Here is a 15,398-nt window from a genome sequence, read left to right as displayed (position 1 = left end):
GCCGCGAGGGGGTGGGACAGGGGCAGAGTTCATGCTTGCCGGATTGCTGGCAGCAGGAACTGGCCAACGCTAGGAGCATTGCTTTGAACGTCAAAGTAGGGCAGTGCTATTATTAAAGTTTTAAGGTGCCACAAGTCTACGGCTTACCATGTCAGCCTGCTACCCAAATTCTGCTGTCCTGTTCCGCTTCTGTGATCTGCACTGCAAGACCCCAGGGACTGAATGCAAAGGCCGAAAATTTGACCTTGTCCTGAGTGCGCATGTGATAGGTGCTGTGAATGGTCTTGTTCACAGAGAAAGACTATTTTCTTTGTTCACCAAAAAATTTATCTTTCTGAGGAATTCACTCCCTTTTTCCCATCCCACAGCTGTGACTGTCTCCCGACCTACCCGGTCATCAGACTCCCAGAGGCTGGCGCAGATTAGGCGTAGAAAGAAAAGGACACGGGACGACATGTTCTCAGAACTTATGGACTGCTCCCGAGCCGAGGCAACCCTGCAGACTCAGTGGAGGGAGAACATGTCCCAATACCAGCGAGCACACAGCGAATGGGAGGAGAGGTGGCGGCAGGAAGACCAGCAGGCGACTCAAACGCTGCTTGGACTAATGAGGGAGCAAACAGACATGCTCCGGCGCCTTGTGGATGTTCTGCAGGACCGGAGGCAGGAGGACAGAGCCCCGCTGCAGTCTATTTGTAACCACCGTCCCCCGCCACAAAGTCCCATACCCCGCCTCACCCAAAGTACCAAGAAGGAGGGGCGGCAGAGTCCGTGAAAACTGTCACTCTACCCCTGCAGACTGCTCAAGTGGCAGAAGGCTGTCATTCCCCAAAATTTGATAAGTCCTTTCCTTCCCGCCTCACCCAAGCCCCCATCCCAGTTTCATCCCCTAACTGTCTAGTTGCTAATAAAAAATACGTTTCTGTTAATTACTGTTTCCATCATGTTTCTTTAGAGGACAGTCTGTTTGAAGGGGGGGAAGGGGGTTGGTACAGACACGGGGGCAGGTTCAGCAGCAGGTCACACACACAGTGCAGTCACTAGGCACCCTGGTCAGTCTGGGAGGTGGTTTTCATTTTCTGTGTGGGGGGGGCTATGTGACTTTGTGGCGGGGGAGGGCTGTGAGAGATCTTATGCAGCGGTCCTTAGCCTGGATCACAGAGCCACGCAGCAGCGGATCTGTAACCGTCCTCCCCCTGCCACAAAGTCACATAGCCCCCACACACAGAGTCCCGAACAGGAGGGGTGGCAGACTCCGTTGAAACAATCAGTCCACCAGTGCAGACCACTGTAGAAGCAGGAGCCTGTCATTCCTCGAGTTTAGAAGTGTCCTTTGCATCACTACACTACACCCGCTCCCCACCACAGTCTGCGTCCCAGTTTCAACACTTTACCGCGAAAACAGTAATAAAGAAAACGTCGTTCATTAACAAATTTTCAGTGATTTTATTTTTAAACATGGGTTGGAAGGGGGTGAACGGGGTGAATGGGGTATGAAACTGGAGAGGATAGTGAACATTCACTGGGTAAAGAAACGGGGGCAGGTTCAGCTTCTCTGTAAAAAAACTAAATAGTCACAGGTTACCCTGCTCACTCAGGAACTTTGCTTTCAAAGCCTCCCGGATGCACAGCGCGTCCTGCTGGGCTCTTCTAATCGCACGGCTGTCTGGCTGGGCATAATCAGCATCCAGGTGACTTGCCTCAACCTCCCACCCCGCCATAAAGGTCTCCCCCTTGCTCTCACAGAGATTGTGGAGCACACAGCAAGCTGCTATAACAATGGGGATATTGGTTTCGCTGAGATCAGAGCGAGTCAGTAAGCTTCTCCATCTCCCCTTGAGACGTCCAAAAGCACACTCCACCACCATTCTGCACTTGCTCAGACAGTAGTTGAAGAGTTCTTTTTCACTGTCCAGGGCGCCTGTATAGGGCTTCATGAGCCAGGGCATTAGCGGGTAGGCTGGGTCCCCGAGGATGACTATAGGCATCTCCACATCCCCAACAGTTATTTTGTGGTCCGGGAAGTAAATACCTTGCTGCAGCCGTCTAAACAGACCAGAGTTCCTGAAAACACAAGCGTCATGAACCTTGCCCGGCCATCTGACGTTGATGTTGGTAAAACGTCACCTATGGTCCCACCAGTGCTTGCAGCACCATTGAAAAGTAGCCCTTTCGGTTAATGCACTGGCTGGCCTGGTGGTCCGGTCCCAGGATAGGGATGTGAGTTCCATTTATAGCCCCACCGCAGTTTGGGAATCCCATTGCGGCGAAGCCATCTATGATGACCTCCACGTTTCCCAGGGTCACTACCTTTGACAGCAGTACATCAACGATTGCGTTGGCTACTTGCATCACAACAACCCCCATGGTAGATTTGCCCACGCCAAAGTGGTTCGCGACTGACTGGTAGCTGTCTGGCGTTGCAAGCTTCCAGAGGGCTATGGCCACTCGCTTCTGGACAGTCAGGGCTGCTCGCATCCGGGTGTCCTTGCGCTTCAGGGCAGGGTACAGCAACTCACAAAGTTCCAGGAAAGTTCCCTTCCGCATGCGAAAGTTTCTCAGCCACTGGGATTCATCCCAGACCTGCAGCACTATGCGGTCCCACCAGTCCGTGCTTGTTTCACGTGCCCAGAATCGCCGTTCCACGGCATCAACATGACTCAGTGCCACCATGATGTCCACGGCGCGGGGTCCCGTGCTTTGTGACAGGTCTGTGCCACTCTTAGACTTCATGTCCTCATCGCGCTGCCGTAGCCTCCTTGCCCGATTTCTCAGCATCTGCCTCTGGAAAATGTGGCTGATAAGGTGCGAGGTGTTGACAACGGCCATAACTGCAGCGATGGTCGCAGTGGGCTCCATGCTCGCAGTGCTGTGGCATCTGCGCTGTCAATCACCAGAAAAGTGTGTGAACTGATTTCCCGCCGGCGCTTTCAGGGAGGGAGGGTGGGAGTGACGGTTGGATGACGACAGTTACCCAAAAGCACCCTCGACACATTTTTTCCCCAGCAGGCATTGGGGGCTCGACCCAGAAATCCAATGGGCAGCGGGGACTGCGGGAACTGTGGGATAGCTGCCCACAGTGCACCGCTTCCAATGTCGACGCTTGCCCCGTTAGTGTGGACTCACACAGTCGAATTCCTGTCCTTAGTGTGGATACACACATTCAACTTTGTAATATCGATTCCACATATTCGATTTAAGTGAAATCGAACTACTCTCGTAGTGTAGACATACCCTTTGTCTTTATGAAGAGATCTGTAGAGATTAATGGTGATGAAACCAACAGGGCTTCATAGCGGTCACTGTAAAACCCCACAGGACCTGAATTTCTGCAGCCTGTGCCTTGTGTGGCCATTTATACCTGTGCAAAGGAAGCGTGATCTGAGCTCCTGTTCTGATCTGGGAGCATGTTACACCCGCGCTGCCCCTACTTTGCACTGGCGCATGTGACTGCACAAGGTGCAGGGCAGGGGAAAATCAGTCCCATAGGCTTTAAGAGAGAATAAGCTCCTTGGTACGTGTGTTTGACCCATCCTGTGCCATGCTATAGCCCGGACGGCATCCTCTGATCAGATCTACAGAGTGGTTTCCAGCACACAACTCTCTAGGGCTCTCCCAGAGGGTGCTGACAGGCACACCATGGCAAATCTAGGGTAACCATTGCCGTCTCCGGAGTTACTCTGCATTCTCACCAGTGCAGCCAAGAGCAGAATTTAGCCTAGTGACTAAGGGTACGTCTACACAGCAACCTGAGAGGTGCAACCTTGCTGCTGCGGTGTCACTGCTGCTCTTATGCAAGCGAGCTAGATCGAAGCTAGCGTGGGTATATATACGCCTCTGAGTATAGTGTAGTGCAGTGATATCTGAGTGCAGTGACACCTATGAGTGCAGTGTAGACCGGTCCTTAGAGTTGGGCAATTCTGTATCCCCTCCCCAAACCTCCTGAAAAATCCAGGCATCCTGGAAGTGGTCCTTTGACTGGCACACTCTTGCCATCTCTCCAGCTGCCTGTGATGCGCTGACGAGGAGCATTCGTGCCTGCACCAGGCCAGAGCATGTAGCTACCTGCTGTGATTGCCCCACGGGTTTGGAATTTCTTCTCTCCCAGGCTCTCCTCCTCTTGTATCTGCCCATCAATGCCTGGCTGTCAGCAGGCGTTCCCGCCTCATGCTGAATCACAGATTGACAGGGTCAGAGGAGATGCCAGTTAGCTAGTGTGACTTATGCACCTGACATGGAAGACGGCAACAAACCCTAAATCACACCTGTTCTGAATACGCAGAGCGCGTAGGCGCGGACGGGAGGCATTTCCATCAGCTGAGTGAGCATTTCAGCCTGTATTATGTAAATGTTTCCCATAAAGAACCGCTAGTCATTTCGTATGGGAGCCGGGGAAGAGCAGCCGCTGGTGTTTGATCGATAGGGTCCTGAACGCAGGAACAGAGCCATGGCCCTCAGTACAGAACGGATCTGGGTTGCAGGACGTGGCATCTCCTAACCTGCTCTGGATCATCAGCACTTGAAGCGTGAGGTCCCCTTGCCTGACAAATACAGCCACACTGAGGGCTACAGTGCCCGCTGGAAACATGGTTCTAGAATCATAGAATATCCGGGTTGGAAGGGACCCCAGAAGGTCATCTAGTCCAACCCCCTGCTCAAAGCAGGACCAATCCCCAACTACCTCACATGTAGACAGGACCTCACCTCTATTCCAGCCAGGCTACAGCCCCGCTCAAGCTGCCTCCTTCTTATCAAGTGAATTTAGTTCTGGGGGGAAGTGCTGGCCTGAGGGCCCTGGGGACCAGGCCTCTCTTGATCTCCAAAAAGGGCACATCATGGGCAGTGGCAGTGCAGGCAGTGCACTCTCCCCAGCCTCACCTTCACTGTTCCCCTCCTGCCTTGGCAGAAGGCCCTCTAGAGCTGAGTGAACAAGAAGGGGACATAAAAGTTTCCAAATGTGCTCCATGCCATGACCTCCCCCTGGCAGTTGTAGAATATCCCCCACAAGTGCCCCCTAATGCTCAGGGTTTATTGGCTTAATGGACTTTCCTTAAATCTCCCTGTCCCCACAAACGCTCGTCTGCCTCTCTTACTTTCATTTCTTTTCTTTTCCTCTCTCCAAAAAAAGTCTTTTGGTATCTTCCTCTTTTGTGGTTCAGCATCTGAGGGTGCCATTGTCCGACACATCTGACAGCCGGCCCATCTGACGTTATGGATGGGCTAGACAATGCACATGAGAGCAGACACATGGGAGATCAGCCGTGGGAGAGCAGACACACTGAAATCACGTGTAAAGGCAGACGTGATAGAAGACTAGAGCTGGTGAGAAAATGGAATTTCCATCCTGGGAGAAATTGTGACATTTTGAAAATTTTTGCAGAATGGAAAGTCCAAAAAACAAACAAACAAACCCCACCCCCAATTTGGAAACATCAAAATTACATTATTGAAACATTTTGTCCCAATAAATAGAACATAATGAATAGCTGCACTGCATATAGCATGAGACCATGCCCAAGAGCAGGTTTGCTGAGCACTCTGGAGAGGGCCTCACACAGCAGAAGATGACTAGTGCAACCAGGATTCATTGCAGGGAAGAGATGCGTAACAAGCAGAGGGGACAGTGACCTGAGCTTCAGGTGTGGAAGACTATGAGCCTCCAGCCCTGAGGGTTTGAATCTCAGCTCCCAGAAGTTCCCTGAAGTTTATTGTGGAGTTAGAGTGACTCCTGCCCTCACTTTCCTTTGATGGAGTCTCCAGCGACCTGTGCCTCGGCAGGAGGCAGATTGCAGCAAATTGAGGCTCCTGCTTTGCCTTTGTGCAGTGTGGTGGCAGGGCCATTCACTCCTGCCCTGTCTCTCCCGCACTTTTCCTCTGGCTTCAGGCCAAAGCAATTTGTTGCCTTGAAATTACCTTCAGCGGAAGTCATTACAACCAAAGGCAGGGCTGTGTAATCAGACTCAGATGAGATTCCTCACCAGCAGGCTTTGGGATGGAGGGAGGGAAGCTGGGCCCAGGGAATGGTTACAGACCCACAGTAACAATGCAGCTGGCAGTGCACCAGGCACCCAAGCCAGGCTGGGAACACCCACACCACACTGGCTCCAGTGGGGTGCCTGGTGCTTTGGAAAACTGAGAAGCTGAGTGACGGTTGGCCCCAGCCGCAAGACTCTCATGAACCTCAGTGGGCTGCGGATGAGTCCTTCACATCCACTGCAGCCAGTCACGCACGTTTCATCACGACTTCTTGTCGGCAGCAAAACTGCTTTTCGACAACATGGAGATTCGGGCTTTGTTTTCAACCCCATTTTTTGGGCAGAAAAACCTGGAATATTTTGACAAATATTCTTGCCAGTGTCAAATGTTCATTTTTGTCTAATTGCAAACACAGCAGGGAGGAGCAGAGCATTCTTTGCTTTTCATTCTCCTAGTGGTGCTTCCTGATTAGTGCCATCTGGTAATGCTCATTTGCTGCTCAGGGGGTCGATCTGAAACTACTGGTCTCTCTCGTGTCATATTCTGCACAGGTCTTGTGATAGACACTCTGTGCGGGTGGAGGGAACTAGGCTAGCAGCTCCTGGAGGCTGAAGCCACAGAACACGGGCAGAGGAAGAGCAAGTGTAATCCATGCTAGGGGAGTGTGGGTCTTTGCCCCACTAAGGAGAGAGGTTAATGAGCACCGAGCTGGAGAGCCAACAGCTAGGGCTCTGATGCGTGTAGTGTTCAGCCTCCTTGGCGCCGTGCTCTAGGACGATGGGTGGGAGATACAACCTTTAGCTAGCAAGGGGCAGAGAGCACTTGTTCACGGAGCAACCTCCTGGCCAAGTGGGTCATCAGAAACCCCACCTACAGTGGGAGTTTGTCCCCCTCACTGGGACATTCTGTAGGCTGGCCGAGGGGGCTGATGAAAACGCCTGCTGCAGGGCATCGGTACGGCTGAGGATTCTGCAGAAAAGGCCAGGCCTCAGGTCTCGTCTGGTCTCACCCGCAAGTCCTCAGCGAGGGAAGAGGACCCATCCAGCCGCACTGTCTGAACAGCTGTGGGGACTGGTGGGGAGGCTGGGCTGCTTCCTGAGGAGCCAGTCTCTGCGCTGCCTTTGCTAATCACAAGGCAGCGGCACTTCCCAGCAAGACATTAATCATCACTAATAACCCTATCCAGCAGTAATTGCTACCTTTTGGAGTGCAGCTGGAAGTGCCTGAATTACCTCTCCTCTCCTGTGCATCCTCCTGGCTCCATGCTCTTTGCCAGCTGACTGGGCAAGAAAAGCAGAGATTCCTTTTGGTTTGGGGATTAGCATGGGGGGCTGCAGTGAACAAAGGGCCAGAATAATTCAGGTGCAGGTGGGCAGAGCTGCCCAGGGAGCCCGAGCACAGGAGGAGGGATGGAGTAACAAACCAGCCCCTCATTACACCCATCCACCGAGCCAGGGCGCAGGACCCGGGCTCTTTTCTCAGGCCTGGCACTGAGCTGCTGGGTGACCCTGGGTAAGTCACTTCCCGTCTCAGTATCTCTGGTCCCCCTGTTAATGCCTGGGAACTTCTCTGAGAGGCGGGGGCAGAAGGGCTGGAACAAGGCAAAGAGCCAATATTCTCACTCTTGTCTTTATTCAGTCAGCATAGCTCCCCTGGGAGCAGAGCCAAGGCAGGCACTGTGCTCCCAGGGCTGCGCACCAAGCGCGTTCAGTACCGAAAACCATTGCGGCTGTGCGAGGCACGACTCTCTCACTCCGTCTCTGCCCAGCTCAGGCCTTGTGCTCTGCCCACCGTGCTGCTTACAGCCTCGTTGATGCTCTGAGCCACGTAGTCCAGGTTGTGCGAGTTGATGCTGCAGACACTGACCTGGCCGCTCCCGAGAAGATAGATGTGTTTGTGCTTCTCTAGGAAAGCCACCTGGGACGCTAGCAAAAGACACAAGCCTCATTAGTCGCCTACGATCCCGAGCCCAGAGCAGGGGTGTGGCCGAGTGACCCAAGAACAGGCCGGGAGACAGGAATCAAGGGGTTCTAGGCAAGGCCCGGTGCCTCAGTTTCCCTGTCTGTTAAATGAGACTAGAGCAAAAGAACCATCCAAATGAAGTGGGTTTTAGCCCACGAAAGCTTATGCTCAAATAAATTTGTTAGTCTCTAAGGTGCCACAAGTACTCCACGTTGTTTTTGCAGATACAGACTAACAAGGCTGCTACTCTGAAACCACTCAAGGAGTGCGGCAGTTCAAATCACTCAAAGGTATTACCTCTCCCATACCCCCCAATCACAAGGTGACAGAAGGGCAAAAGATGGACTGACTCGTGACCCACCAGGAGCAAGGACAGGCTGCTGCCCAGCTTCTTAGGATGAAAGGCCTTTCCCAGTGCCCTGGCTCACTGCCACAGCAGGGACTGGAGGAGTGCAAGGTTCACACTGTTGCCCAGGACTCTGGCTTTCCAGGCGCAGCACGGAGGAGGGGCAGGACGGGTACTTACGGAGCAGCCCGGTGAAGCTGCGTGTCCCTGACTGGGCTGTGAGGTGCTCCCAGCAGCCAGGCGTACCCAGGATCCGCAGCTTCTCCTTCAGCTTCTCCCGGATCAGCATGATCTTTTCCGCCAGCATCCGGAGACTCTGCTTCCTGCAGGGTGCAGTGGGAGGGTTACGGGGATCTCACTTCCCCTTCCAAGGGGCTAATGGCTTCACTGGGCTAGGGGGGCCCTTCCTGAGCCCCCCAACCCCATCTCACACAACTTATCCAGGTCCGGCGAGGCAGGTCCTGGCTGCTCTGGGTAGACAGCAATGATTGCATGCCCCTTTTAGTCACAGAAGGGGTTTGTCACAGGGTGACTGGCCCCTGCAAGAAAGGAAGCAGGGTTCAGGCACCCAGACTGATTACTTGCAGCCCAACGGGGCTTAAGGAAGGTACCTGGGTCTTATAAAGGGGGAGACAGCTGCAGAGGAGGAGGCATCTGCCTGCAGACCCTGCAGGAAGTAAGAAGGCCCCTGGAGGGCCCTGTGGCAGCAGGGAGAAGGTGCCAGGAGGGAAGCCTGGGCTTGAGGCACGAGATGGCAGAAGGAAGGCAGACACTCCAGGAGGAGGGGCTGGCCAGCTGTGCACTGGGATGAATGTCTGAGTTCTATTTTGAAAGACTTTGTGCAGGATGTAATAAACTGGACCCCAGAAGGGGGCATGCTTTGAATATCTGAACTGTGTGGGCTTTTTAATGGAGCCCGAGTGATGGGGAAACTGAGGCAGGTTTCATCAGCACCATACTTGGCCAGAGGGGGCACTGCAGGTCAGGCATGCCCTTTGAGGGGGTTTCCCCCAGTGTCTCCTCCCCCGCACCCCAGAGCTGGCTGCAATTTGCAAAGCATTGTAGGCTGCTCCAGAATGAAAGGGGCCCTGGGCGCGCCTAAGTCTGTAACCCTCGTGTCCTGCTGGAAAGTGTGAACCACGTGTGGATTATCTGGCCTGGCGCACACAGCGCCGCAGCAGTCGCTCACTCTCCCCCTTACCACTTGTTCAGCAGGGCCGGGTTGTTCAGCACCGTGGCGATGACCCGGGCTCCCAAACTGGCAGGAGTGGCCCACGTCCCCATCACTTGCTTCTGCAGCTGGGAGCGGATTCCCACCAGCGTCTCGTTGTCCCTCGCCACCACAATCAGGTTCCCCACCCGCTCATCTGCCCAGGCGACAAGAGCAGCGTGGCAGGACGGACGGATGCCCCCTACATGCAAAGGGCCCCTCTCTGGCCCCAGAGCCAGCCCTACCCCAGCCTTTGCCCTTCCCATCCCCAACTCCTCCAGCCAGTGGACACCACCCCACCAGCCCTGCTGTGGGGAGAGAGCCAGTTCATTCCGTTTTGTTCCCTGCAGTCTCCAGGTGTCCTTTCCACTGCCTGCAGCGACACCTGGTGCCTGCTCGGGGTCCGGCATTGCCTTTGGGCAGGTACCCATCTACCAGGGCTAGTTGTATTCTAGCTACAATGAGCAGTGAGAACGCTGCCGCCTGGGTTGCAAGGCCCACCCTGACCCACTCGGGGGTGCACTGGCTTGTGCAGCCGGCCGGGGTACGTCGCCATCCGCTGCCGTCCACCCTCCTGGCTGCGTTGTAGAACCGAATGAGGCTGGCCTCTTGTCTCACAGGGGCCCCTGCTGGCGTCACCCTGAGGGGCAGGAGACGCAAGCCCGCCGGGACCATCCCGGCCTCAGAGAGCTTTTAGCAGGTGCCTGAAGCCACAGGAGGAGAGTGGCGGGGAGAAGCCCCCCAAATTAAACACCCTGCTTCAGAAAGTCAAGGCTTCCCTTCTGCCTCCCCTCCAGGGCCGGCGCAACCCATTAGGCGACCTAGGTGGTCGCCCAGGGTGCTGCGATTTGGGGGGTGGCGACCGCGGCGGGACCTTCCGCCTAGGGTGACCAGATAGCGAGTGTGAAAAATCGGGTCGGGGGTGGGGAGTAATAGGAGCCTATATAAGAAAAAGACCCAAAAATCGGGACTGTCCCTATAAAATCAGGACATCTGGTCACCTTACTTCCGCCACATCTGTGGGGGGCGGCATTTCAGGGCAGCGGAAAAGCTGGCGGCGCTCCTGCTCCCCTCCCAGCTCTCCCCAGGACCTTTTGCACATGCGGCAGTGAGCCCAGGGACTCACCGTATAAGCCGAAGGTTTTCGAGAAGGATTGGGCGCAGAAGAGCTCAAACCCTTGGGCCACAAAGTGTCGCAGAGCCCAGGCGTCTCTGTCCAGGTCTCCAGAGGCCAGCCCCTGAGCCGGGACATCAAAGAAGGGGAAAAGGCGCTTCCTCTGGGGACACAGCAGGGAACGGAGCACACAGTGAGACACTGTCCAGCGTGGCAGGCAGGGCCAGTGGCGACAGGAGCTGGAGAAAAGCCCCTGCTCTCAGACTTACCCCCATGACCCTGGCAACTTCTTCCCACTGCTTGGGAGTCAGGCCGGTTTCCTCGGGAGCATGCAGCACAACTATGGAGCAGTCCGGGGCACTCTGAAAGCAAGAGAGTGGCTGAGCTGCCAGCACGGGCTGCCCACTGTGAGACATGAATAGACTTGGGTTTAGGACAAGAGGCACCTGGCAAAGCTCCAGCCAGCTCCATACCTCCAGCACTTCCAGGAATTCTTCTATGGCTACAGCCAGCCTCCCGGTGTCCCAGTAATGGTATGGCCGGATCTCTGTAAAGCCAGCATCTTGGAATATACACCGGAGGCTGTCTGCGGGGACATAAACCAGGCAGGTGAGCAGGGGTGTAGTGGACAGGAATTGGGTACTAGCCCTGGAAATAGCTGATGAGCTCTCTCATGGTGCTCACTGTTAGAAGCTGTTACCCGGACTCAGCGGTGCCCCGGTGATTTCTTCATAGTGTCATTCTCATGTGAAGAGCTAATGCCCCCAGGGGCTTTATTCAAACTGCTGGTGAGCAAGGCGGAGAAAAGCAATAGCTGTGGGAAAAGCAGAGGGATCCCAGCCCAATTCCTAATGCTGAGCAGAATTCCTGTACACACCAAAATATCACCTGCTCCCAGGCTTAAAACAGCGGGGAGAGCAGTGCCCCTTGGGGATCGTCCAAGCTACACCCCGCGTCTCGGGGGTTACAAACCACCACTAACCCACCAGCAGGCTCAGCAGAGAGGCATGGGGCTGCCCGCGCTGCACCTGGTCGTTAGACACGTTGAGAGTTCTGTTGTGTTTCAGAGCTACTGTTGCACAGTTAAACGCCGTTTGGTTTTCCTTTGTAACACGACTACCCTGTGCTCACCCTGTTACCGAACTGGCCTTTCCCATGCAAGGTGCTGCCGCCTCCCTGTATCACATATAGAGCAATACTGAAACCAGCGCTCAAGCACACAGCACTTACCCCACTGCGACAAGGCAATATAAACCGCTATGGGACTCGGACTACTTGTGTTGTACCAGCGCCGGAGGAATTCGGCTCCAATTCGAACAGCTCCCGTCCCTCCTACTGTGTGAACGCCACTTGCCTGACTTACATGGAGACAAGAGAGCATCATCTTTAACATCAACTGCCTGTTAGACCAATGTCTCAGGGCTGCTGCATCTCTAGTAAACTAGAACATGGTCCCCTCAGAACATGGAAATACCTGCAAGAGATGAGCTATAATGACAGCACCTGAGAGGATGCAGTGCTGCGCAGGGCTTGGAAGAATATCCCTTTGTACATGGGCCCCCTGTCCCACACATTCAAACTAGCCTACTCTGGACACTACCTCCACCTCACACCGTACACAGAACCATGTTTCTGCAATTCGTCAGGGACAATGTACATCCTCCACCAGGAAGCCAAACTAGACAGAAAAGCCCTACCCTGGCTGGCAGCTTCTGTCCTTAGAGCATCTCTCACCCCGAGGCCCCTTCACAAAGGAGGCAGACAGCAGAAAGGAGAAAAAATAGTTTCACAAAAATTGCCATGATTTTCAATGTTATTTTTCCTCTCCAATTGGGAGTGAGATTTTCCAATCAGAACTGTTTTTGTAGGAATCTGTGTGGTTTTCGAATTGTGTCAATGGGCCTAGAGTCTAGGAGAGGTGTTTTTAAAACTGTAGATAACTCAGAATAATCATTTTTATGCACCACTGAAACACAGAGACCTTTTCCTTAGCAAGGTCAGTCTGGTAGTGCCTGAAAGCCCCATTGTGCTAGGTGCAAGAGATAGACCTGCCTCTGCAGACCTTACAGTCTACACAGATACAGCAGGATTACTGGCCCATTTTACAGATGGGGAACTGAGGCACAGAATGATGCAATAACTTTTCACAGGTAGTTGTGGCAGAGCTGGGAATCAAAGCCAGATCGCTGGAGGACCAGGCCAGCATCACCACCAGAAGGCCAGCCTTCAAGGATGATAGCTAAGTAGACCACAGTTAGGAAGTGGACATTCTGTCCAACTGCACACTGGCACTTCCCTCTCCCCAGGTCTTACAAAACGAGTCCTGGGGTCTTTAAAGTCCATGGAAAGCCACCTGGAGATGACAGCTCAGTGGATATTTTCCTGGAGGCAACTTGTCTATTGGCTAGACTGAGGGCTTAGGAATCAGGAAACCAACAGTTGTATTAAAGGGTTGCATCTGGGTTACTTGGGCTGGTGTCTGAGGCACAGGCATGCTGCTAGTAGTGGGAACAGGCAATGCTCACTGGCAGATTTGTTGCCATGGTCTATGGTAGTTCCAGCCAGATCTGCCATTGCACAGTATAACTGCACCTAGTCTAGGGAGCTGTAGGGTTGTAATCATATTGGTTACTCACTGACAATTAGAGTGGTACAAAAGCTGTGTGTGGACTGGCCCTAACAGAGAGGGGACAGGGATAGATGGGCCAGGCTGGTTCCTAAAGGCTTGATGAAGTAGCCATAAGTTACCGTGAGAAGCACTGAGCAGGGGCTCAGAAGGTGTAATGGGGGCCCCATGGGGTTTGCCTGCCTATTGAGGGTAGGGGAGAGCTGTATGGTTTCTCTTGCGGGTGGGGTGTCTTTCCAAACTCAGAGATTTCAGCATCCAGCAGCAGCTTGCAGAGTCCATACCCTGTTCTCAATCACAGCACGGCTCTGCCTGCCAAGCGCCAGCTCGGTAGCTGCCCTGGTGAACTCGGGGAACCCAAGCACCGGGAGGTATTCGTGGTCCAGGGTTGGGTCGTTGGCGATCTGCAGCAGGGTCTGTCTCACGGTTGGGCAGACCCACGCTTTGCCCATTTCAGTGTGGCAGTCTGCAAGAAGAAAGAACAGGCCAAGCTGTCCACGGGTGACATGTGCATCACTGTCCCTTCTAATGGCCAGGCCCTGGCAGGAGAACAGCCTCCTGCTGCTACTGCCAGTTACCAAGGACTGTGTGGCACAAAAAGTCCTGGTTCAAACTGCTGGTGCCCTACATAGGGATACAAGGGTCCATATCATCTGTGCTACAACCCAGCTCCCAACCTCAGCACCCATGGTGTCACCTTTGTCCCAGCCACACACTGTTTGCTAGTTTTTTTTAAGAAATCCTTTCCTTTAAGTACAATTCTATGTGACACAACTGCTGCTGGGAGGTGCATGTCTGCAGCACTGAAGACTCGTGGCCTTTGTGTAGCCCCCGAGAAGGTACCCAGACAGCAGCAGTTCCAGCTTCTCTTTTTCCCAGAGATGCACTTGGGGACCTCAACCCCCAACCTGCAGGTACCATGCTTTGTGTGCCCAGGCACCTATGGCTAATGCCTGATCCCACTAGTGGCCAACCGGCAGTGGCTGCAGAGACAGCAGGACAAGGTACCCACAGCAGAAGACATGACCAGCAGCAGGTGCTTGGTGGCTCCTCACGTGCAGGACTCCACAGCTCTACAAGCAATAACTTATTTCATTGCATCTTTAAGGGGGCTTTTTCTTTAACAGGAGAAAACCAGCTGTTACCACTCTATCTGCCAGAGACATTTGCAATCCTTACAGCCTGGCCGGAGTCAGACAAGGAGCTGTACAAGAAGTCACCTTCCTAGACTGCCTCTCTGCCCCATCTGTACCTTTGCTTCATCACTGCTGACTTCACGCTGTACTGTTGTGCTGAGCATGAGTTGGAGTCTATTTCACTTCATGCCTCCTCTTTACTGTCATTATGTCTGGTGATGGTGAGAAGGGTGACACCCCCTGGGGAGGTTTGTCACCTTGGTTGTTAACATACCATGCATGAAATCTTGAACCCCCTTAAAGTCAACAGCAAAACTCCCCCTGATTTCAACAGGGCAAGGTTTTCACCCCTTTTGTTTGGTAAAGTGAGCAAACGTGATTCAGTCCTAGCAAAGAGAAAACAAACCCAGACTCCCATGACAGGACTTATTTCCAACTCTGAGGGGCTGGAGCTCTTACTCAGGGTCTGTCTACACTGCGAGCTGGGGGTGTAATTCCTAGCTCTCAAGCTAACAGGTTAAAAAAAGGATGTGGCCACAGCAGCATGAGGAGCTAGTTGGCCCAAGCATGTACCCCGCTGAGATGAGGGGCAGCTCACGCCTGCTGCCAGTCACACTGCTGTGCACAGCAGCTTGATCAGAGCTAGCACAGTTATGCCTCCTTGAGCTGGAATTTACAATGCCCTTGGAAGAGGCGTGGAGCTGTGAATGCTGACCACAGACCCCCATTTTAGGCTCCCCTGCAGTCAGACGACATCCTGTCCTTGGTGGAGAAAAGAGTGCAGCACAAAGTGTGTGGCACCCAACCAGCAGGACCTACCCCTGTGGTCAAGGTACACCTTGTCAGGGGATGGATCCTCCCGGTATGCATCCAGGAGCCAGTCCACTTCCCTGGTGAGTGGGACATCGAGGAAGAGAGAGAGAGCAGCCATAGCCCAGCGTAGGCAGGAGGACCCTGCAGGGTTCACTCTGCTCCTTCACTTGCACCCAAAGGACCTCTCAGCTGCCCCCAGGAGATCCCAGGCTCTG

General features: G+C 53.8%; 1 protein-coding gene across 1 annotated transcript; it reads right to left on the bottom strand.

Annotated features, from left to right (window-relative positions):
• Positions 1-7,720: 7,720 nt before the first annotated feature.
• GOT1L1 (glutamic-oxaloacetic transaminase 1 like 1) lies at positions 7,721-15,301 on the bottom strand. Its single transcript, XM_054017598.1, has 9 exons — positions 15,190-15,301; positions 13,519-13,700; positions 11,839-11,962; positions 11,082-11,194; positions 10,878-10,970; positions 10,621-10,771; positions 9,486-9,651; positions 8,465-8,607; positions 7,721-7,901 (listed from the first exon to the last, which is right to left on the bottom strand). The coding sequence occupies exons 1-9, from the start codon at positions 15,299-15,301 to the stop codon at positions 7,726-7,728; spliced, it is 1,260 nt and encodes a 419-aa protein (XP_053873573.1). The 3' UTR covers positions 7,721-7,725.
• Positions 15,302-15,398: the final 97 nt, after the last annotated feature.

The sequence above is a fragment of the Malaclemys terrapin genome, chromosome 2 (assembly GCF_027887155.1).
Source record: "Malaclemys terrapin pileata isolate rMalTer1 chromosome 2, rMalTer1.hap1, whole genome shotgun sequence".
Lineage (NCBI taxonomy): Eukaryota > Metazoa > Chordata > Testudines > Emydidae > Malaclemys > Malaclemys terrapin.
This window is presented reverse-complemented; position numbering and strand designations above follow the sequence as displayed.

Bases quoted from the DNA above. Each gene is read 5' to 3' on its own strand.
- GOT1L1 (XM_054017598.1), bottom strand. From the start codon at position 15,301: ATGGCTGCTCTCTCTCTCTTCCTCGATGTCCCACTCACCAGGGAAGTG. The intron at 11,195-11,838 runs GTAAGTGCTGTG...ATGTCCCCGCAG, and splicing joins TATTGCCTTGTCGCAGTGGG to ACAGCCTCCGGTGTATATTC. The intron at 8,608-9,485 runs GTAAGGGGGAGA...TGCACCCTGCAG, and splicing joins CCGGCCCTGCTGAACAAGTG to GAAGCAGAGTCTCCGGATGC.